This window comes from Penicillium angulare (genome assembly GCF_028827245.1).
Source record: "Penicillium angulare strain IBT 27051 chromosome Unknown utg000003l_segment0_segment0, whole genome shotgun sequence".
Classification (NCBI taxonomy): Eukaryota; Fungi; Ascomycota; class Eurotiomycetes; order Eurotiales; family Aspergillaceae; genus Penicillium; species Penicillium angulare.
Window position 1 is genome coordinate 876,168 of NW_026623162.1, and position 22,749 is coordinate 898,916.

At 48.0% G+C, this 22,749-nt stretch overlaps 10 protein-coding genes across 10 annotated transcripts; 5 read left to right on the top strand and 5 right to left on the bottom strand.

Moving 5' to 3' along the window:
• Positions 1-99: 99 nt before the first annotated feature.
• N7478_002548 (uncharacterized protein) lies at positions 100-1,352 on the bottom strand (the record flags this gene model as incomplete). Its single annotated transcript, XM_056918762.1, has 5 exons — positions 100-779; positions 831-967; positions 1,020-1,080; positions 1,137-1,256; positions 1,310-1,352. 5 exons carry the CDS (start codon positions 1,350-1,352, stop codon positions 100-102), a joined length of 1,041 nt encoding a protein of 346 aa, XP_056781920.1.
• Positions 1,353-1,499: 147 nt separating this feature from the next.
• Positions 1,500-4,290, top strand: N7478_002549 (snoRNA-binding rRNA-processing protein NOP14; the record flags this gene model as incomplete). Its single annotated transcript, XM_056918763.1, has 2 exons — positions 1,500-1,787; positions 1,849-4,290. The coding sequence occupies 2 exons, from the start codon at positions 1,500-1,502 to the stop codon at positions 4,288-4,290; spliced, it is 2,730 nt and encodes a 909-aa protein (XP_056781921.1).
• A 342-nt stretch (positions 4,291-4,632) lies between these two features.
• Positions 4,633-6,366, bottom strand: N7478_002550 (uncharacterized protein; the record flags this gene model as incomplete). The annotated part of the gene is made up of 3 exons (XM_056918764.1): positions 4,633-5,673; positions 5,729-6,088; positions 6,154-6,366. 3 exons carry the CDS (start codon positions 6,364-6,366, stop codon positions 4,633-4,635), a joined length of 1,614 nt encoding a protein of 537 aa, XP_056781922.1.
• Positions 6,367-6,805: 439 nt separating this feature from the next.
• On the top strand, positions 6,806-7,960 carry N7478_002551 (putative G-patch domain protein; the record flags this gene model as incomplete). The annotated part of the gene is made up of 2 exons (XM_056918765.1): positions 6,806-6,907; positions 6,989-7,960. 2 exons carry the CDS (start codon positions 6,806-6,808, stop codon positions 7,958-7,960), a joined length of 1,074 nt encoding a protein of 357 aa, XP_056781923.1.
• Positions 7,961-8,340: 380 nt separating this feature from the next.
• N7478_002552 (uncharacterized protein) lies at positions 8,341-9,306 on the bottom strand (the record flags this gene model as incomplete). Its single annotated transcript, XM_056918766.1, has 1 exon — positions 8,341-9,306. One exon carries the CDS (start codon positions 9,304-9,306, stop codon positions 8,341-8,343), a length of 966 nt encoding a protein of 321 aa, XP_056781924.1.
• Positions 9,307-10,413: 1,107 nt separating this feature from the next.
• N7478_002553 (uncharacterized protein) lies at positions 10,414-11,259 on the bottom strand (the record flags this gene model as incomplete). The annotated part of the gene is made up of 4 exons (XM_056918767.1): positions 10,414-10,464; positions 10,557-10,663; positions 10,773-11,069; positions 11,166-11,259. The coding sequence occupies 4 exons, from the start codon at positions 11,257-11,259 to the stop codon at positions 10,414-10,416; spliced, it is 549 nt and encodes a 182-aa protein (XP_056781925.1).
• Positions 11,260-12,726: 1,467 nt separating this feature from the next.
• On the top strand, positions 12,727-13,663 carry N7478_002554 (Clavaminate synthase-like protein; the record flags this gene model as incomplete). The annotated part of the gene is made up of 2 exons (XM_056918768.1): positions 12,727-12,769; positions 12,831-13,663. 2 exons carry the CDS (start codon positions 12,727-12,729, stop codon positions 13,661-13,663), a joined length of 876 nt encoding a protein of 291 aa, XP_056781926.1.
• A 473-nt stretch (positions 13,664-14,136) lies between these two features.
• N7478_002555 (uncharacterized protein) lies at positions 14,137-15,763 on the top strand (the record flags this gene model as incomplete). Its single annotated transcript, XM_056918769.1, has 4 exons — positions 14,137-14,646; positions 14,740-14,896; positions 14,998-15,223; positions 15,445-15,763. 4 exons carry the CDS (start codon positions 14,137-14,139, stop codon positions 15,761-15,763), a joined length of 1,212 nt encoding a protein of 403 aa, XP_056781927.1.
• Positions 15,764-17,986: 2,223 nt separating this feature from the next.
• Positions 17,987-20,443, top strand: N7478_002556 (OPT oligopeptide transporter; the record flags this gene model as incomplete). The annotated part of the gene is made up of 1 exon (XM_056918770.1): positions 17,987-20,443. The coding sequence occupies one exon, from the start codon at positions 17,987-17,989 to the stop codon at positions 20,441-20,443; it is 2,457 nt and encodes an 818-aa protein (XP_056781928.1).
• A 219-nt stretch (positions 20,444-20,662) lies between these two features.
• N7478_002557 (uncharacterized protein) lies at positions 20,663-22,276 on the bottom strand (the record flags this gene model as incomplete). The annotated part of the gene is made up of 1 exon (XM_056918771.1): positions 20,663-22,276. The coding sequence occupies one exon, from the start codon at positions 22,274-22,276 to the stop codon at positions 20,663-20,665; it is 1,614 nt and encodes a 537-aa protein (XP_056781929.1).
• Positions 22,277-22,749: the final 473 nt, after the last annotated feature.

Sequence of the window (22,749 nt, forward strand, 5' to 3'; positions counted from 1 at the left end):
AAGATGCTATCAGAGTAACACGAAGCTTCGCGGTTGGGATGCTTTCTTAGCTTCCCAAACTTCAAGCACAAACAAAACAATCGTAAACAGGAAATCGAATCAATCCTCTTGGAGCGGTCGCTGGATGATGTCATCTCTTCCAAGTGGTCGTCCTCCTTCACTTAGTACCATGGCTTCTCTCCGTCGTCGACGAAGAGCTTGTTCTTCGGCGCTACCTTCTGCAGGCCTCCGTGATGGCGATCCTCTGTAGGAACCAGCTGTATCTTCGCCATCCACCATCCATACATCACTGTCCTCGTCCTCGTCGTCACCCTCGTCCTCATCCTCATCCTCATCCTCATCCTCGTCGTCTTGATCGTTCTCTTCTTCAATCATGCTTCCCATCAGCCCATGCTTGCGTAATTGCTTTCTCCCATCTGGATGCGAATCCAATGTACTGACTATGGAGCTCATGACTGCATCGTCGAACAACCAAGTCTTTAGTAGAATCACCACATCCTGTCGTCGAGATGGCTCGGCCAATGCGCACGGAAAAGGATAATTCGTCAGCCACCGGCTTACAATCCCCGCTTCTAATGCTGCGGGGACATTTTCTGGAAGAAGATTGTTGAGGATTTGAAGCGCTTTCTTCTCTCCGAGTGGCCGTGCCCTGGCGAGTACTGGCGATGTTGTCGGATATGTGACTTCTGTGTGCTCCTCTAGAAAATTGCACAGGCAATTGATCAAGGCCGTGTATGTCGCACGATCTCGGAGTTTAGTGCAGACTGATGTTCGAGAGACTATAAAGAATGAGCAAGGTTTCAGGCTGCTGGATCCAAAGTCATACATACGAGCTCGGTTGGTGGCAAGGAAGTGAAGCGCCGTCAGCGCTTTACCCTGGCGTGCTTTATTTTTGCTCGATAAATCCTCCAATAAAAGTTCGCGTGTTTCTCCCTTAGTTGAGCGTTCGGAAATGATACGGAGGGCTCTGAAGATGTGTCAGTAGATATTCATTTCAACAAATGTGGGGCTTTTCGTACGCGGCTCGAAGGTCATGGCTCGTGCTCCCGGAGAGCTTTAGAAGGGTATCTAGCTTGAGCGCTGGTCCATATTTAGCCAGTTCATTCATCAATATAATTTTTAGAGGTTTGACTCACCTTCCTCAGTGCCATCACTTATGATCTTGTCCTCCCGCTCAACATGCTTGATCTCGGTCAGATCAACCACTTGCCTAAGGTCTGTAGCGATGCCGCGTACGGCGAAGAAAAGTGATATTCCTGAAGATGATTAGCTTCTTGCTTCGTCTCCGCAGATTCTCGCCAGGACCTACCTAGACAAAGCCACAAGACTCCATCTCCAGAGAACGGAGCCATGGCGGATGTTAAAGTTGGGAGATGCGGAGAGGCGCGCGGCAGAATGTCGGCGGAGTCGGAGAGCGGTGAACAAATTATTTTTTCTCTCTCTAGCGGCTTTGCAGTACTTCGAGAAAACTATACGCAGTACCGTTCAATCACACCACAATGCCGCCTTCTCAGCTGAAACAGCTGAAAGCGTCGCTCCGTGACAGCGGGGTTGTCGGCCCCCAGCAGTCGAAGAAACAAAAACGCCAGAATGCGAAATCCGGTGCCACAACGCAAAATCGGAACCAGCGCAATGCAGCTTTGCAAGCGATTCGAGATCGATTCAATCCCTTTGAGATCAAAGTGCCTTCGAACCGAAGCAAGTTCGAGGCGACAACTCGTGATGGTAGCTCAACTGCTGCAGGACACTCACGTCCTGGTGTCACTAAGTCACTGGGCGAGGAAAGGGTATGTGAATGTTGAGATGCGCTTTCTGCGACAGGAAACTGACACCTAATTCCAAATTTAGCGCCGCGCCACACTTTTGCAAGAAATGAACACTCGGAACAAAGTTGGTGGGCTTGTTGATCGACGATTCGGCGAAAACGATCCGACTATGACACCCGAAGAGCGAGCCGCCGAACGATTTGCGAGAGAAAGCCAGAAGAAGATGCGCAAAGAATCGATGTTCAACCTTGAGGAGGAGGAAGATGAGTTCCAGCTTACTCATTTGGGTCAAGGATTGTCATTCGACGAGAAGGACCGCGACGACTTCGAGATGGGAGGTTCGGACAACGGGGAATCAGATGACGAGACATCTCGGAAACGCAAGCGCTTTGTCGAGGCCGAGGAGGAAGCGGAGGAAGGAGAGGAAGACTTCATCGACAACCCGGAGGGTGCCGATTTGCATGAGCGGAAAAAGTCCAAGGCTGAAGTTATGAAGGAAGTTATTGCCAAATCCAAATTTTACAAGCATGAACGTCAACAGGCCAAAGAGGATGACGACGATCTTCGGGACGAATTAGACAAGGAGCTCCCTGATCTTTTTGAGGCCCTGCGAGGCATGAAGGCCCCTGCTAAGCCAGAACCTCCCAAGCAAGATCTCGATACAATGAACCCAGAGCGTGCGGCTATGCTTCAGGGTCCCGAAAAGACAGACGCCGAAAAGGAATACGACCAAAGGTTGAAGCAATTGACATTCGACAAGCGTTCTCAACCTACTGATCGTACAATGACTGAAGAAGAGAAGATCGAAAAAGAAGCTGAACGACTAAAGAAGCTGGAGGAAGACCGGATCAAACGAATGCGCGGTGAACAAGTGAGCGACGAGGAGGACGAAGAAGAGGATGATAAAGATTCATTTTTCAATGGTGAGGAGGAGGAATCTGATATTGACGATGCAACGGCTTTTGGTCTTCCCAGTGCCTCTTATGAACCACGCCCGGACATGGGAGTGGAGGACGAGGATGATTTCCTCATTGATGATGATCTGGTTGAGACAAGATCTAATGTCAGCCTTTCGGTGGACGAAAATGATATGGAAGAGAGCGATCTGTCAGACGAAGACGACGAATCTGAGCAGTCGGAGCAGGAAGACGAGCTTATTAACGGCATGTCATTACCGGCGGCCGGTGCTGCTTCAACAGCTGTTGCAGCTAGTCAGACAGCTGATGGTAAGCTGTCCTTTACCTATCCTTGTCCAGATAGCCATGATGAGTTCACTGCTTTAATAAAGGGTGTGTCGAATGAGGATGTCCCAACAATCATCCAGCGCATTCGTGCCCTACACCACCCTCGTCTCCACCCTGACAACAAGGCCAAGCTGGGTCGATTCTCCGAGATTCTCGTTGAGCATGTCTCATATATGGCGAACCAACCCGAGCCATCTTTCGTCCTCGCGGAAAGCATCTTACGACACGTCCATTCATTGGCTAAAACGCACCCCATCAACGTGGCCATGGCTTTCCGTGCTCGCCTGCGTGAGATTTCCAAGGAGCGTCCGTTGAACTTGCACCCTGGTGATCTTGCCATTTTGACTGGCATCTCAACTGTGTTCCCTACATCAGATCACTTCCATGCCGTTTCCACGCCTGCCCATCTGTGTCTCGCTCGATTCTTGGGTCAGTGCTCAGCTAATACACTGTCTGATTTTGCAACTGGCGCTTTTGCCACGAGCCTCTGTCTTCAATACCAGGCAGTTGCTAAGAGGTACATGCCAGAGCTGATCAACTATGCTCTAAACGCTCTTTGCAATCTTGCTCCCACAGAGCCTACAACTGGTCTTGGTTCTTTCCCATACCGAAAGTCCGAAGAATCTGTCCGCCTGGCTCCATCCAAAAAGGTTACTCCACGCAAGCTACAATTCCGTGACTTGGCTGCTTCTCCATCTGAAGGCCAGGCTAAAGAGGAATTGAAGATCTCGCTTGTTACCACCTTTATCTCCCTTCTTGATACTTCCTCGGATCTGTGGGCTGAGAAGTCTGCCTTCACCGAGATCTTTACACCTGTCCGTGAAATGCTGAGCCATCTCCAGCAATCTTTCAAGAGTAAAGTGTACACAGCAGTCCGAGACTTGGTACAATCAACGCTGGATAAGATCAATTCCCACCTAGACCAAGCCCGGCTCACTCGTCGCCCACTCCTTCTCCACGACCACCGTCCACTGGCCATCAAAGCTGCCATTCCCAAGTTCGAGGAGAACTTCAACCCAGACAAGCACTACGATCCGGACCGCGAGCGTGCCGAGTCCAACCGCCTCAAGGCCGATATCAAGCGCGAGCGCAAGGGTGCTATGCGCGAACTGCGCAAGGATGCCAGCTTTGTGGCTCGTGAGAAGCTGCGCGAGAAGAAGGAGCGCGACTCCGAATACGAGAAGAAGTACAAGCGACTTGTTGCCGAGATTCAGAACGAGGAGGGGCGTGCTGCGAACGATTACGAGAAGGAGAGGCGCGGCCGTCAGGGCAAGCGCTAAGTTTTGTCAGATTAGACCTCCTTGTCTTGAGTTACTGGATATTATTTGGCATCTTTTCATACCATACCATGTTTTGTTTTGTTTTCATTTTTCATTTGCGCATATTCAAATGGATTGGTACATAGTTCTTTTTTTTTCAAATCCCTTATGCCCTTTGTCTTATATAGGGCTGGTGCATGGTTCGGAAATAAAAAGTCGATTTTATATAAGTCAAAAGATTTCAATAATAAAAACAAATCCATCATCCGGGGATTGTACATGTAATTCAGTAATGGCCATGTCAATATGCCAGCTTGAAGACTAATTATCACAGGTCATAATATGTGTATGGATTGCTAACTATTACTGTCTCAGTTCAACGCCGATACTAATCAAGTATTCACAATGTTCTTTCTGACTTGTCGGCACGGTTTCCATTCTTGTCTCATTTGTCCGGAGGAAGATCCGCTTATAAGCATCGTCACCTTCACCCCAGGTCTCCCATTCTGGGCTGGAAGAGTCTCGATGGATATTCGGATTCAGAGACCGAACAAAACTCGTCCAGTATCCTTGAATCACCGGGACAATATTGGCATTGGTGGTATAATAAGAGGCCGGTGGAACTGTACTGACATACTCAGGACCCCAGATAGCATTGATCTCGACTGTATGGGGAGTACCGTATCCTTCTGCTTCTTGTGTAGGATCCAAGACAGCGTAGTGGTAGTTCCAGCTTGGAAGACCTGCTGCGGCATATATGGAAGACAGATGAATCCCAGGGCAGTTGTAGCGCAATTCTCCATATGCATTGCTAGCGGGCCGCCAGTAAGGTTGCGCATTGGGAAAATCGTGCGTTTGATCTTCATCAAGATAAATGCTATTGATCTGAGCCAGTTGTTCGGTTGTTATGCTGGGGAACTGGTCTTTGATAAAATCATCTGCTTGAGAAACACTGGACGTGCTCAGAGGAACGAACATCGTGCCTTCATTGGTGTCATCACCAAATATCACAGGGACCTGGATAAATTTTCCTTGTTCGAAGAGATTATAGGTGAGGTCTTGAACTAGGTCTCCATCAATCGTTGTGCTGTAGAGATATAGAGGATTTCCCAGGGCACCCGGTAAGGGAGTCACGATGTTCTGGCTTTGGAGCAAGTTGATATCAAGGTTGCGAAGACACGCTAAAGTGTCGCTGCTGTTACTACAGCCTGTGCGGACAGCCAGTCTATCATATGAAAATTGGCTCTCAGTGACATTGAGTACGGTTCCAAAGCTTTGAGACTCGGCTGCCGCTCCAATGAATAATCCATCATCTCGTCCGCCATATGCAGAGAGAAGAAGAGTGACTGATGCGCCTCCGGCACTGTCCCCACCAATAACAACATGGTCAGGATCTCCTCCAAACTAGAAGAGGTTCAGTTAGCTTTGGTAACATCGATATTGGGGTAATCTTCTATACCTCGCTAATATGATTCTGTACCCACTCAAGCGCCTTGAGCTGATCTTTCAATCCATTATTCAGACTTGCACCCTCTTCGATTTCTTCCGAAGCCAGAAATCCAAAGGGACCGACACGGTAATTGAACGTAACCACGACAATTTTATTTCCAGATGCTTGAACCAACCCGGATCCATTATAATTGGGGTTTGTCAAGGCTGCAAAGCCACCTCCTTGGATGAAGAAATAGACAGGTAGTTTCTCATCGGAAGAGGAAGCCCCTTCCGGAGCATAAACATCTATGAATAGACAATCCTCTGCAGTATTAGATGGCACAGCAGTGTTTAAGCTGCCAGCAACCGGGATACAGAGTGGACCATGCTGTGATAATTGTGAGTTTTTTATAAAAAAAAATAAAAAAAGGTCGTACCAGTTGTTGTACGTACCTGCGTAGCCTGTTGTGTTCCCGAAACCACAGATGGGTCTTGGGGAGCTTCAAACCGTAGATCACCCACTGGTGCAGCAGCATAGCGCATTCCAAGCCACTGTGAGATGCCCATTGGGGTTGAACTGCCCTGGTAGCTAGCATATCCTAGATCGACGACCGGAGACTGGGCCACTGCCAGGGAGAACCAGGAGAAAAACCAGTAACTTGCCATTATGAATTGGTCTGGTCTGTTCCTTGAGAAGATACACCTCTTCTAACCAGGACACCATACGAAATAAATAAATAAAATAAACAAAACAAAAGAACCCCCTGACGCGGAGAAAAGGAACTAAACCACTTGAGCCATCATGTTTTCTTCTTTAACACCATCTTGCAAGGCATCCGAGACCCTAACAGGCCTAAAAGGGTCTAAAAGGGGGGAACCCTACTCATCTGAGCGAGTCATGGGTCCCTAGATACCGAATAAAATGAAAGAGACTCCCTTGCGTTTGGGCCCAAATAACAAGACTCCGGTATTAGGACGGGTACGGGTGTATGCGGTCGACATTGCTAGTCGCTGGCGCAGATCCACTTTGGCCATTTTCCCCGCAAAAACTTAATCTGCGCTTTGTTCTTTAGACCGGCTGTTTGCTTTCTGTCGTCATCCCACCATGGCAAGTGACGAGGAAGAGGACGACTATATGTCCATGGTGATTGAGGAACCCACCCTGAAGGAGACTTTTACCCAGAAGAAACGCAGAGAACAGAGAGAGGTAGGTGGCCCCAGCCACATTCCGAGATTTGCGCCCCTTCCGGCCGTTGCGGATCACTGAACTTTTTCCTTTCTTTTCTAGGCCGAAGCCCGTGGGAGAGTCCCTTCCAAAGCTGAACGAGCTGCCCAGGAAGCTAGTCGTCGCGATGAAGCCTTAGCGACCAGTACGCTGGACCCCTCCAATAAGGGGTTCAAGATGATGGCTAAGTTGGGCTTCAAGGCTGGCGAATCCCTGGGAAAACGCGATACCGATCAGCCATCTGAAAGTAACTCGGAGTCGACACCTCGTCCGGACCAAGCGCGCTCGGAGCCGCTTCATCCTATCTTTAAGGAGAATCGTGGTGGAATCGGGTTGGACACGGAAAAGAAACGCAAAATTCGTGAGGAAGCCGAGGAAGCTACGAAAAAGATTAAGCGCGATGAAGGTGACTATCGCGATCGCGTACGCGAGGAGCGTGAGCTGCGACGCACTGAAGCGCAAATACGCTCTGCGCAAAAGGTTGCTGAGCGGTTGGATACTGAGACTGAGGAAGGTGTCGGTGGGGAAGGCGACAAAAGCGCTTCTGATGGGCATGAAGACAACGAGGATAAGTCGCGACCAGCAGAGGAGAAACCGAAATCCGCGAATACCTCCAAAAAACCGATTCATGTCAAACCGACATCGCAGATCAACATCCTCTACCGTGGGCTGGTCCGGGAACGAGAAGACCGGGAACGAGAGAAACAAGCCCGCCACGTTCTACAACACTCACTACCCTCATCCTTTTTTCCAAGTCCCACATTGCCAGGTTGCGACGACGGCGACTTAGAACGGGAGGACAGAAAAGCTCTTGGCAGTGGACCGGGTCCTTATATAAATGCTGTAGAAGAGGAGCTTGACGAAGAGGACCCTGAGTTGGAGGAATTTAACGCCTTAGAAGCTCCTGAGCGCCTTCAAAAGCTAGTGGTGCATTTGCGCGACATGTACCGGTATTGTTTCTGGTGCAAGTACCGCTACGAAACCGATCTGGATTTGGAGGGTTGCCCAGGACTTACAGAGGAAGATCACGATTAGTAGGTATTCAACCAGTTAAGAAATCAGAATTCTCTTGAAAGAAATGAACACAGCTCTAGAACAGCTCCATATATTCCATGTGCATTGATGTTGCTGCTCATCTCCGGCAGAACCCAATCTCAATATGCAGATTTGTCCGACCCAGGTAATCCATAGTATACACAAAAAGCCCTTGGTATCATAAAAGAAAAATGTAAAGCAAAAGAAAAGAGAGGGAAAGGTCCACAAATCTAACAGGCCGCTGCTCTATATAATAGAGGCAGAGCTTTTTTCACGGCCTCGACTCGGCGCACTGCGCCTTCATGCAGGAGAATAAAGAACATAGGAAAGAGGAAAGTTCACAACAAAGAAGGAATGTTTCCATATACAGGTGGGGGAAATCAAGGAAGTTTGTCCATGAGTTCCGGTAGTGATCGATGTTGACATTTTTGCAGCATTTGGTAGCAGCTCTCGCAAATGCGCAAGCAGCAAAATACACATCGGTGTCGAATTTCACGATCAAATTTGTGACATGTTTGGCAAGGCAGAGGACACCATACATTCTGGGCCACGGGCATGTTTCGGTGCTCCTGGAAGCAATTGTAATGGACCCTGTTCAAGGGCGCAGCGACGGGCTCCATATCAGGCGGCTGAAAAGATGCTTGTTGCCCTGAGCCTAAAATCGGATCGATGGGGCTTGCGGACTCTTCGGGAGTGGGAATAAAGTCTTCGAGGGGTGTAAGGGACTCGGTGTCTCGATCTGGAGGAGAAGGTAGCGCGGCAGGTGGTGTGAGTGCCGGCGAAGGTTGTTGTATCTGCGGCGCAACAAAAGCAGGTCGCTCTGTTGGTCTAACGGGTTTGGGAGAAGCTGGCTCCGATGGCGGTGATGGCAATGGTACTCGCTTTTGTGTTTGCGGCGAAGCTACCGGGGGTGAAGCTCTTGGGGGTGAAGCGGCCAAATATGAAGCTGTTGGGGCTGGGAATGCGGAGAATGAGGCAGGTTGAACTTGCGCTTGTGGTGAAGTCACCGGGGTTTGCGCCGAGGCTGGGGATTTCGCAGTTGATGACGCATTCTTTCCCACCTCCCGACGTGCTGGTACTTTCGTCAATACCCGCGGCGGAGGAGGAACTTGATCTTTCGGAGGAGGTGGGAGCTCCTTGGTCGGTGGAGGTGCTCGCTGTGGTGGCGGGGCAGGAACGGCCGACGGAAGCGCCGGGACAACTTCGCTCTCGGGAGTTTTGCCTTCATTCGATTTCTTGCTATGGAATGAGAGCTGTGATTTGCTTGCGGCGGCCCCGTTCTTCATTGCGGTCAGAGAAGGGACGCGCAAGCCTCGCGGGCGCTTGTCGGTATCGAAGATGGCCATATCTATATGGATTTCAAGCAATATGCGCAAAGCTCAATAGGCCTTCTCGGGATCGGTATCGTATATAGTATAAGATGGGAATTCACAGGTGGAGATAAATGGTTATCAGCGCCACTCCGGTATAGAGGTCTAGTGACGATCTTCAGTGTCGATGGGTCTCCGTGCGCAGGCCCAGTTTTATCAGGGTCTTTCTGGGGGGAAGATTGTAGTCGCAAAACAGTCAAGATGTATATAAAAATGCGATGACAGGCTCAGAGAAAAGGGAATGGTCCAGAATTCAATGAGAGAATCCCTTTATCCTGCAGAGAGAGTTGGAAAAAGAGAAAGAGAAAAATCTATTGCAGATGAGAAGCCCCAGTGTAATCTTAATTTGGGGGGGGGAGTGGAAAAGTGTAGCAGGTTTTCATCGTCTCTGGGAATATCCACTTTTCGCGGATCTCTTCTTACCATGTCTCCCCTTTTAAATCCTTCTGCACTTCAGTCCAAAGTCACTACCGCAAACTGACTGGGATCTAATCCGTCATCGCACTTTCATGCCCGATGATTCAATCAAGCTGATCGCAGCCCTGGAATGTTGGATATCTGAACAATTGATCACGATCGCCGCGCGCAGCGATTGGCTGATAGGAAGGAATGCGCTGGTACCAGATTGAAAGTGGGGTCGAATTTGGTCAAATTTGGGCTAATTTCAGTCTAATTTCTCCATCGAATATGATTGTTTCATCTCTTGAACGGACCCGAAAGCCCCGTGGGATCAATTGGACCCATCACAACTCGTTCGTATGGCGATCCAGCGCTAAAATCCAATAGATCCAAAACTGGTGCCTCAACTACTTGTTTATAGTCTATGCAATTATACAATCATGTCCTTCCATTTCTCCATTTCCCCCCTGAACCAAAGCTCGGAGGTGCCTCTATCTTCCGACATTCCATGGGTCATGGATTGCACGTCGTGATATCATTGGCGATTCTGACTGCTCGGCCAAGTCCGCTGTTTGCCAGTCCATTGGCGTCATATTTACTTTTTTCTTGCCTTTCTTAGCAGATATTAGTAGGGAACTTTTGAATCAATCAAACCAAGTATTCAAAAAGTAATGTTCATTCAATTTAGCTATCGGGTTCCGCAACGGGCATGTACGATCGGCGTTCCCGTGCAGCCTATATACATAAGCACCGTTAGCCGTTGCCTTGCAACATATTCCGGATGCAATTATAATTGAGGCGGGAACTGCGCCACAGTATGTGCTTACCTCGAGATATCGCTCGATCCAGGGCTTGGCCAGCGCCCATGCAAGAAGTCCACCCGTGGCAAAGATAAAAATGAACACTACAGCTTCATCTTTTCGGGAATCCCGTTCTGTCAATCCGTTGTCAGTCTTCCGAACCTTAATCCACACTCCTCCCCGCGGCTTTCACTATCCCCAATGGCTTTCCCGCCCGGTTGTTCTCGATCGGAGCTCACTTACGGAAGCAAGTTGTGAAAACATCGTCCTCCTTCGCCCCTTTACATATTGGGAGTTCGTAGTTCAGGCAGAATTTGCGATTACAGTCATTGCAACTTAGCGTACGGTATTTCGTTGCTCGTGATTCGATTCCATTCTCATCCTGCTCGTCCTCTGGGTCGAGTTCCACGCCGTCGAAAACGCGCTCGGCAAGTTTCAGGACATTGTCAATGGCGGAAGATCCAGAGCCCGATTTGGCTGGATCGAGAGGTATAATGGTACTATTGGAGAAGCAAGTGCATTTGCAGAAGGATGTCGGTGCTGTACAGAGTTTAAAAAAAAAGCAAACGGTCAGCATTAATTCGTGATGGCAGCTGTCGATCTGGAAGAGCACCAAGCTGGTTTGTTTCCACTTACTTGAGGCTAGCGTCAAGGATGTGAGGGAAAGGAATGAAATCAGCAACAGCAGCAGGTTTGCCATGCTTGTTCGAGGGCCCCTGACCAAATACATGGTCACACTGAGCAGCGTTCAAGATCAGTATTCTCTTCCCATCGTTTCGTGTTGGATGACGCGGTTATCAGTTATCGGTGGTCACGTGGATGATCCACTCACTGATCTATAGATCTGGAGATGCGATTCGGTTGACAAGATGGAGCAGCATATATGTATGGAAGATTTGTTTTTTTGCTAGTTCAGAAAAGTAATGATTCTTGTTCCAATACGTTGTTGATCTTCTGTGAGAAATTCCGAGAATGTCAAACTTGAGATGAATTATAAGAACAACAACTGAGGAGGCGTAACGCAACGGATATAAAAGTTTATACCACTTCCACAACTTAATCTTAGGATTTCCAAGGATGGCTGCTTGGTAACTTTCAAGGTTGTAATAACATTTCAACTGAATATATCCCATAAATTTGGACATCATGATCAATCTCTCACTCGCGGCCACTGAATTGGGACACACAACCCCGGTCAATCCACCAACCAAATACAAAAAAAGGTGCAACAAAAAGGGAAATGCTCAAAAACATCAAAAGAGCAAAGTAGCTATGTACAAATTCTTTTCTCTCAGAAATATCGAGGGAGCCCCGCTCAAGCTGTGCCTGGCCCTCGCGAGGGGTATCCCCTTTCACCGGATGGATCCCACAACTGTATCAAGCAACATCGGCCGTTCAGGATATGTCACCCCAGTAGGAACCGAGTAGTGCCATGCAATCATCCTTGGTGGATTCATCACTGAGAAAAGTAAGCGTATCAATAATCCCCCAGAGCCCACCACCACAGTCAGGAATGCTTTCGCTCAAACTCCCATTTGTCCGTGTCGCAGACATGCACCCAGGCCACAAAAGATGCATGGCCATTGTGTCGCTGAGCAGCGCTACAGCGGTCCATCTTCCTATGGTGCCCTCAACACAAGCTCACGCTTGGCAGGGATCCTCCTCAGAAAGAAACTTTTCCCTCACCGTTGAATCTGGCTGTCGAAGCCCACTGAAGTATCTGTTGGTATCTGTTGATCATGTTCTTGTCGAGAATCGTATGGTGTTGTGTGGTGTCAAGTGTTGAGTGCTGAGTGCTGAGAGAATGTTTTGGGGTCGGGTGTGGTGAGTGGAGGAGAGAGAGAGTTTAAATGGAGTGAGGGAACCTTTTTATATGTGAAGGAATTCACATTAACTCACTTCCTATTGGACCAACTTCATAAAGATGCCTAAGTAACAACACCTCAATGTACTCTTTTTACATTCACCATGGAAATGCCTATTTGCCTATTTGCCACCTTGCGTCTTTCATTATTTGGATATTTGTCTTTCCATATGCCAATACAAGGATTAGTCCGAATACTTCATTGATGTCAAACAAGGAAGGCGCAGTCCACCATGATTCCCAAACTGCTAGCCCCTGCCTTACGTCTGGGATTATTTGTATGTGAAGGTGGGTATCTTCTTGGTCTTATCCAATATTCTTATATCATTCATAATGCTGTCCCTCCGGTCATTTTCTCTTTCATTGTGCTTTCCAGGTAAGTTTAATGCTTCAAGCCTCGAATGATCCATGATATGACTGCTAACCGAGATTTACAGGGAAAATCACTCAACGCAAGATCAGCTGCCCTCCTCAGCTTCCTCAAATTGATGCTGCCAAACCAAGCGCTGCAGAAAGTGCCGAGCATGTTCAACATATTGATAACCATCTGAAGAGTCGTGGAATTGTCAAAATCGGCCTACAATTCGATGACGATGAATGTACCTATCTCGATAAGCTGATTCGACAACTACACAGATTCCACGGCCATGGGATTCCCATCACGCATAGTGCCTCTCGCGGCTGGTTCTGGGATGTCTGTCCACAGCCAGCCGACCCAACCCAGGCCCATATCGCCCGCTCAGAGACAATGAACGTGTTTCCCTGGCACACCGATTGCTCATACGAGGCAAAGCCGCCGAACTACTTTGCTTTGCAGGTAATTCAGCCTGATCAATGCGGCAGTGGAACGTTTTCTGTCTTGGACATTTCTCGTCTCGTGTCTTTCCTGTCACCGACTGCACGCAAAGCGCTCCGCGAGCTTGAATTTCGTATTGCCGTTCCGCCCGAGTTCATGAAACACGAGGATGCAAAGTACATTACCGAACAACTCCTCCAGGCGGACGATGGTTGTGGAATCGCTCGACTTCGATTCCGAGAGGACATCATCACACCATTGACTCCGGCAGCCTCGATTGCATTTCAGGAACTACAACGAACGCTGACTAGTTCCAAGATGCAGTCTGAGGAGATACACCTTCCTTCTAGTATGCTTCCACGTGGCTTAATAATCGCAATGGATAACCGTCGCTGGCTACATGGACGGAGTCAAGTTCTTGACCCTAATCGACACCTTCGTCGAGTTCGATCACGGCCTTTTGCGAAGCTGTAACTAGCTTATCCGTGCTTGAGAGAACAGGTTGCTCATGACTAAAAAGCTCTATAGTTGATTTGTACGCGAAAGATTTGCTCCTCGAGTTTTATTTTAATTATTTTCAAGTTCTGCAATACTGTTTAATAAATAATGAAAGATGAATGCAAAGCCGCTTGTCATTTTTATCTGCACTTCATAGGTAACCCCAATTCCACCTAATTCCCAGAAGATTAAGCATGGTCACACTTGAATTGGCACATAGCCTCTTTTCCAAAGCGACACAAAACATTGAAGATTTTGTGTGCGAGCGACAGTGCGGGTTCATAAATGTCGCTCTTTCCTCTGCGTTTCCCTGAATCTTGCAGCCGTTTCAACAACTTTGTTTGCTCTTAATTCTGGAATGACTTCCGGTCTTCAGGTCTTCAGATCTTCAAATAAAAGTCTATTTTATTTTCACCAAGCTGAGACTGAAGCTATATTCATCTTGAAACATGGACGCGAAACGACCATCATCTTGGCTTCTCACGCCCCATCGCGGGAGAAAGCGGAGAGAAAGGCTTATTCTGTTTTCCGTTACCATTGTGTCTCTTCTGGTATACTGGAGATTCTACAGAAAAGCATCCCTTGATTTACTACAACTACTTCTGCCTATTCTATCGGGAAAATATCTTCGCGATTCCAGTTTCTTCTACACGTCGAGTCCACACTTCGCAGGCCAGGGCCTCAAACAAGCCCAGTGGACTCTGAAAAAGTGGAAAGAATTTGGCATTCCAGACTCTCACATTGCCTCATATGATGCACAGCTGCCAGCACCGACCGAACAGCAGCGACTCGCTCTCCTTCGTGGTTCGGAAGTACTCTATGAGGCGCCTTTGAAGGACAACGATCATGGATTTCTTCCCGCCTTCTACAGCTTCGTCTCTAACGCGAACATCACCGCCTCCTATGTGTTTGCCAACTTTGGTGCCGACGAGGACTATGACGATCTAGTGGAGAATAATGTTAGTCTGGCTGGCAAAATCGCCGTGTTAAAGTCAGCCGATGCATCATCCTATCTCCAGTCACGACAACTGGAAACCTCTTGAGAGGTTCAGATTAGGGTTGCTCAGAACTGGGGTCTCGTCGGTGTTCTCCTGTATCCTGACCCTCAAAATGATTATCCAATTACCGAGTTGAACGGTTATAGCCCATATCCCAAAGGACCAGCACGACCCGCAAAGATGATTGAGAGAGGCGACATCGGACCATTTGGTGCGTTAGAAATTTTGTGCTTGTGCTTTTTGGGACTCCCTAATATTCATCTTCAGATTCATATTAGAATGGGCCAATACCTACCATTCATTGTATGCCAGTGTCATATGCAGATGCTATCCCCATTCTCACTGCCTTAAACGGATATGGCCCATCAGCATCTGAACTGGGCACGCGATGGCAGGGTGGAGAACTTGCAATACACGGTGTGCGCTATAACGTCGGCCCTTCACCAGAAACATACCTTCATATTGTCACTGATGCATACATTCAATCTGGTCAAGTACATAATGTGATTGGCAAGATCCCTAGAGTCCTTGAAAACGAGTAAGTTATTCTTGGAAACCATCGAGACGCCTGGGGACCAGGTGCTGGTGATCCCAATGGTGGATCGGCGGTATTGAATGGTTAAATGCCACAACGATTTCGTATCTAAAAGTTGTGGTAGCTGGCGCAGGAAGGAATTTTCATGTCAAGGCTAGTTCGCTCCTTTATCGAACAGTGTTAGATGCCATGCGACATGTGAAATCTCCAAACCAAACTGTTAGTGGACAGTCAGTGCTTGATGTTTGGAATGCGACAGGAACAGGCATCATTGGTACCCCAGGTGGTGGAGATGTAATTCGATTCCAAGGTCTCCTGTGTGCATCGACGATCGACTTTGGATTTTCCCAAGGCCTAGGAGACAATGTGTTCCCTTACCACTCAGGGTTCGACAGTTTTGAGTGGATAATTCAATATGGAGACCCAGGCTGGGAGTACCATTTGACCACCACCAAGTTGTGGTTGGTGATGGCGGCGCATCTGTCAGAACTGCCCATCCTCGATATGAAGACTACGGACTATGCCGATGCCATAGAAAGGTAGATTAATGATTTGTTTTCCAATCGGTCATGGTCCAAATTGTGTGATCCAGCAACCCTTTACAGTGCACTAGCACGCCTTACCCAAGCCGCCAAAAAATTCGACGACCGTGTGACGATGCTGAAATCAAGGCAAGATCATTGGTGGAATTTCCAGTCTACCAACAAACTGATATTAGCGATAAATGAATTGAATGAAGGGTACGTACGGTTCGAGCTTTCTTTCTTTCACGAACGGGGCCTGGACAATCGCCCATCAACTCACCATGTTCTATACGAGGCCACCCCTTGGCATACAGACAAGCCGCCCCTGCCAGGGCTAAGCAATAGCCTACGAGCAGGAAATTGGTCGAGCGCAGAGGTGAGATTCACATCTGAACGGGCTCATGTGGTAATGCAATAGTTTGATTTCTTTGCTGACCACAGAATGGAGTATACTATAGACATGGAGAGATATTGTTGCGGCAAAAATCATTGATGCGGCCATTTTACTGGAGAAGCACGATCAATTGAGGGGAGCAATAGATGATATCAACCGCAAATCACAATCAAAGAAGTCGATGTAACCTCACAAACCGAGAAAGGCAATAGGACCAGGATCATTGGCACTGATAACCTTGGAAATGTCTTAGAGTTCCTTCCTGCTTGTCTTGGGGGAAAAGGGTATTCTTTCTTATGTTTCCCCTTGGAATAATAGGAAATAAAAACAGAGTACCATCGTATTATCTTGGCGCCATGGCAATGTGGAGGTTTCCAAGACTTTCAAGTGGTACGGAGCTGATATCTAGATTTGAGCGTAGTCTGTAGTACTGTACTAATTGAAAAGAGGTAGGAGATCAATGATTCTCCCGCAATTGCCCCTCAGCCCTATCCAAGGCACCGCTGTCAGCAATGGAGACTAATATTTTGGTCCTGGAGATTCATTGATTCTGAGATTCTTCTAAAATGCCACAATACCACAATGCCACGTGTGATCGAAATTGAAGTCGCGCCTAGGGACGGATATCTCGCGTGATCCTAAGCCGGTGTCCGTCGGGAAGACGAATCGGCACCCAGCCATGTTTTTTCCTTCTGAACGCGGGAAATTCAAAATTCCAGGATTGCCAAGTTAGAAGGATGGAGGGGGGACTCAAGCCACACGACCACATCTATACCCATGCCGCGCTAGTTACAACTTCTCCCGGTGTCAACCTCAATCTCAACCCGGTTATTGGCCCTGATATGCATGTACACCGTGCGTACGTAGTCCAATTACACGGCAATGTTTTAATTTGCCCTTTGCCCCCCAAGGTCTCTATGTATCTCGGCTCTGAAGGTGACACGCCAGTTGGCCAACATATGAGAAATTGTCCAAGCACCTTGTTAGCGTCGAATTCGTCATATGAGAAGGGGAGATTGCCACGGTGGGATAGAGATACCGTTGGCCTTATGATAGTCGGAACGTGGATACTACCAATCACAAGAATTCGCTTAGAGAGGGAAATGCACTAACAACACTAACAACCCGATCAATATTCTACGGTCGCTAGCGAACGCCCCAAGGTGATTTCCCCGCCTTCTATGGCCAATCCGACTAAGTGGGGGGGACTTTTTGTCTGACGCGTTAGTCCGAAGCCTCTATCATTCAGAGACGAAGCCCCTCTTTTTCGCCATCCCGTCCTGCACGGTTGTTTATTTTTCCCCGACCGTAAAATATGATTTGGTATGTTATGCAGGGTTAACAATTGTTTCAGGAAGAAATGGAGGGGAAAACTTGAAAGGACGTGGAAGCCGAGAGGCAAAAGATGCATTATCTCTTTGATCGATGATAATGATAATCATGTAGTATATCGGGAGATAATCAACATTGGAAAGACTAAGACCCAAACTCTAATCGCCACAATCAAATTGAGCTAAAAACGAGTCTAAAATGGTCCTCTTTGAACCGGCCTTAGCGCCATCCTACTAATGGGGACTGTCAGCCAATCATCATTGAAGGAACAATCTAGGATATTTCAAGAATGTCGTGGCTGTCGGAGCTCCGTAGTCGTGCCGGATACTCTGTCCGCGTGAGATCCCTTGAGGGATTGAGCGCATTAGACTGCTCTTGCCGCATTATGGCTGTTTGGTATTTATATGCGTCGCTCATTCCCAAAAAGAAAATCGTTTCTCCTTTGGTCATTGTGTTCTATTTCTCTTTCTCTCTGTGCTTTGGAAGTGCAACGGCACTGTCCTGTTTGTCAACACCATGGCTACCGAGGAAACTGTTGTCTATCGATATGAAGACAAGAAGACTGGTATCGAGGAGCAGGCCCTCCCCACCGAAGGGGAGGTGACTGATGTCGAGTTGCATGAATTGATGGAACTGGTCAAAGAGACCATCGCCGAGCACGAGATGGATGGTAATTTCCCTCAAGAGATGTTGGACGATGCGCGAGAGTTTCTGGCCAAGGATCCAAAGCAAATCACCGCTTTGGAGGCTCAGGCATTGCTCCATGATATTCGCCTGCAGCGCGAACTCATGGTCAACGACTCGCCTTATCCCGAGGTCCGCGCCGTTGTCGATCCAACTGACGACCCTTCGATGTCGGCGAATACCTTCCGTGCCTGGTTCTTGGGAATCTTGCTCACCATTGTCTTCACCGGTGTGAACCAACTGTTCACCCTTCGATATCCCACCATTTTCCTCACTTCCTATGTCTCCCAGGTTGTCGGATATCCCATGGGTACATTCCTCGCAAAAGTGCTGCCAACTCGTGTGTTCTCGGTGTTTGGTTTCCGCTTCACTTTGAACCCCGGTCCATTCAACCAGAAAGAGCACATGCTTATTACTATCATGGCCAATGTTGGTTATGGTGGTGCCCTCGGTACTGCGTATACCACCAACATTTTCACCGTGCTCAAGGTGAAGAAGTGGTACGACGACCAGACGCTGTACAACAAGGCTGGTTTCCAGATCTTGTTGACCCTCTCAACACAGTTCCTGGGATTCGGTTGCGCCGGTCTTGTGCGACGCTTCCTGGTTCTTCCTCCGTCTATGATTTACCCCAAGGCCTTGGCAACTATTGCCCTGAACAGGGCTTTGCACAATGATCAGAAAGGTGAATCGGTTCACGGATGGACTATCACCCGTTACCGTTTCTTCTTATATACCTTCGGTGGAATGTTCTGCTGGTACTGGTTCCCAGGGTATATCTTCCAGGCTATTTCTTACTTCAACTGGATGACCTGGATCGCCCCGAAAAATGTCAACTTAGCCGCAATCACTGGCAGTATCACGGGCCTCGGATTCAACCCTTTCCCAACCTTCGACTGGAACGTGGCCTCTGTCATTTATGATCCCATTGTCACACCATTCTATGCCTTGGTTACCATCTTTGCTGGTACGGTGTTCTTCTGTATTTGTGTTATTATTCCAATCTGGTGGACAAACACATGGCAAGCTGGATACTTCCCAATCATGAGCAACTCGCTGTTTGCTAATGATGGTAACACATATGATGTTTCGAAGATCATGATCAACGGTGTCTTCAGCCAGGAGGCCTATGAAGCCTATAGTCCTCCTTACATGACCGCTTCGTATGCTGTTATGTTCTTCTGTTTCTTCGGAGCGTACATGGCTGGTGTCGTTCACATTCTCCTGTACAACCGCAGCGAGTTGAAGAAGGGATTCACTGCCATGATAAAATGGAGAAAAGCCAGTGACGAGCATGGAGATGTTCACAATCGACTGATGAACAAGTACAAGGATGCCCCCGATTGGTGGTTCTTTATTATCCTGGTACTTTGCTTCGTCATTGGTTGCGTTGTTTCTCGTGTCTATGTACCCAGCTTCCCTATTTGGGGCATGGTAGTCGGTGTCTTGCTGTGTCTTTTCTTGCAAGTCCCCTACGGCATGATCTACGCCATTACCAACTCCGAGGTAACCAACAATGTCGTCGCTGAGTTGATTGCCGGTTATGCTATCCCCAACCAGCCTACTGCCAACATGATCTTCAAGACCTACGGTGTTGTTTCTTGTATGCAGGCTATTCAATTCGTCTGTGATCTAAAGATGGGTCATTACATGAAAATTGCACCGCGTGTTACCTTCAGTGCTCAGATTGTCGCAACCTTCATTGCTGCCTTTGTGAGTATTGGCGTGAACGCATGGGCATTAGCAAATGTTCCCAACATCTGTGATGAATCACAAGCCGCTGGATTCAACTGTGAGGGTATCACCACTTTCTTCACCTCCTCGGTCATTTGGGGTGCCATTGGACCCAAGGAGCTCTTTGCCAATGGCAAGATCTACAACGCCACTTTGTACGGATTCCTGGCTGGTTCCCTCTTGCCTGTCCCATTCTACTTGATGTCTAAGTTTTTCCCCAAGTCGGGATTCCGTTACATTTATTCGCCACTCCTGCTGTATGGAATGATGAACTTTGCCCCTTACAACCTGACATATATCACTGCTCCTCTGATTGTGGGCTTTGTGTTCAACTTTTATATCAAGCGTCACTACCTTGCTTGGTGGGAGAAGTATGCTTACGTTCTTACTTCGTCCTTCGGTGCTGCGTTAGCTATTTCTGCTATCATTATCTTCTTCGCGGTTGAATATCACACGGTCTCTATCAACTGGTGGGGCAATACGGTCGCATTCGCTGGATGCGACGATCTTGGATGCACGAGGATGGCTGTGCCTTCTGGAGGTGTTCCGGCTTGAGACTATCTATTTATGATAATGAGAGGATGAGGGAGAACCAAACTAGTCAAGTATATCTATTTATTTAATCAATCAGATGCATATACTCTGTTCAAATGTTGGCCTTATTCATATGCTCCACGCTTTAAATTTGCAATATACTTCAGTAGATGTACATAGAAGGGCCTAAATATCCTAGACGAGTAGTCTTTAAGTAGAGACTGAACATAATTATTTTCCTCATGATCGGCCCTTCATCCCCTTCTTGCGGTTGTCTCTCTGTCTTTGTTCCTTAGCCGCATCACGCCGCCTCTTCTTCCATGCACGGTTGTTGTCACCACGATTCTCCCAGAACCACTTCGCGAATTGAGTTTCGTCCTTCTTGCCATCTGCTTCACGGGATTTGGAAACCGGGGTATCAAATGCGACATCCTCCTCTTCCTCCTCTTCATCATCATCCTCCATATACTTCATGTGTCTGCTAGCGAGGGCAGTGTCTGGAGTCGGAGCTGCACTCCGGAGACCCCGGTCTTGCAACTCTCTCTTATTGTAAGGAGTGAAGGGAGTCTGTGGCTCAGTAAACCGTTGCTCATCCTCGGATTCAATATCATCGGCATTGCCGAAAAAACTGAACCCAGCATCGGCCGCTGGTGCAGTCTTCTCTTCAGCTTCTGCTGGGGCAGCAGGACGTTTGAAGAGAGCTTCTAGGGGATGGACTTCTTTCAGGGAACTCTCATCAACATTTTGTGCAGGCTTGTCGGCTACCTCTGACTTGGAGTCATCATCTAAAGCCATGGTGTCGTCATTTGTGGTCTTTGTAGATACTTTTGGAGTTTCTGGTTTATCCGATTCCTCCTCATCGGCGGACGAATCAGAGTCATCAGAGGAGTTGTTGCCCTCGTTCTCTTTCTCGTTCTCGTCTTCGCTTTCGCTCTTCGAGTCTGAGCTCTCATCGGAGGAACCGCTCGATGAGGTGTAGTCATCCGACTCGGCAGACGATTCTGGGTTCTCTACTTGACTCTTTGTCTTTGAAGCTCGTACTTTGACGACGGGACGCTTTTCTTTGAATCCAGCGACTGCACCGGGGCGATAATCCTTCTTTCGAGCCTTTTCGCTAGGAGGTTCCTTCACGGTGCCCGTTGAGTCGACCCATCCCTTCTCCTCGTCGAATTCGGTTGTTGGTACTGAATCGTCACCCTTTTCGCGAAGAAAGCTGGGGTGCGAATAGGTTTTCGCAAACTCATGCACCACATTGTCGGGAGTCTTTTTGTTCTTCTTGGCCTTCTTATCATCCTCGGTTTGGGAAGCACGATTGGCAGGAATGGATGTGCGGAATAGACACTCGGGATTCTCGGAGTATTTGGACTTTGGCTGGGGTTTATCCTTCTTATCCTCTTTGTTCTTTTTCTTGTCCTTGTCGTAATTGTGCTTGTCCCTTTTTCCACTGTTGGGATCGGTCCAGCCTCTCTTCACCTTACGATCTGAGGGGAGTTCGTAGCCTTCCAAAGATTGTTTTTCTTTTTTGTCTTTCTTGTCTTCGGACTTGTGCTTCTTGGACTTCCGCTTCTCCTTGGTAGGCGCGGGATCGGCCTCTTCCTCCTCAATTTGTCTTTTCTGAGGACGGGCGGTCTCAATTTGAAACTTTTTGCCCTTTAGGATCTTGCCGTTGAGCTTCTTTTTGATTTTCTCGGCCTCCATGGTTGGTAAGGTGACGTATCCGTAGTTGTTCTCTGGAAAGGTAGGAATGGTGTGGAAAGAGATGTCGGTGGCCGCTGATAGGACGGATGGAGGTAGGACTGAGGGGAGTAGATCCGGAGTCAAGGGAATAATATGAAGCCTGGTGGGGTCCGTCATTGCAGAATCTCCTTAAACTGCAATAAATCCCAACTCCCAAGAATTAGAGATCATGAAGATCATGATCTTTGCTGGTTTATCTTTTTTTTTTTTTTTTTAGCAAATCTAACTTTGCTCCACAGGCTGACCGACTTGGTTCTTCACCGCCTACTAGATATGGGATGGACCCACTGTACACAACAAGAACCCACTTGGGCAGCATCAAGTATTAGGTTGGTGCAATGTGACTGGATATGGGAAAATCCAGATGCAGGATAGGATTCAGGATGTGTTCATTTGACGTATGAGTTACCTGCTGGGCGGGTCTGTATAATTTTGTAGCTTCCCCGCTGTTGTGTCCACTGTTGGTTCTCCATACTGAGATACTGTAGATACTAGTAGGTGGGATCTTCGTGGTGATAGTTGTATGTATAGGAAAAGTCTATAGTAGTTCCTTATCGAACAGGGTCACTCAGGTGCATTCGAGTCCTCCT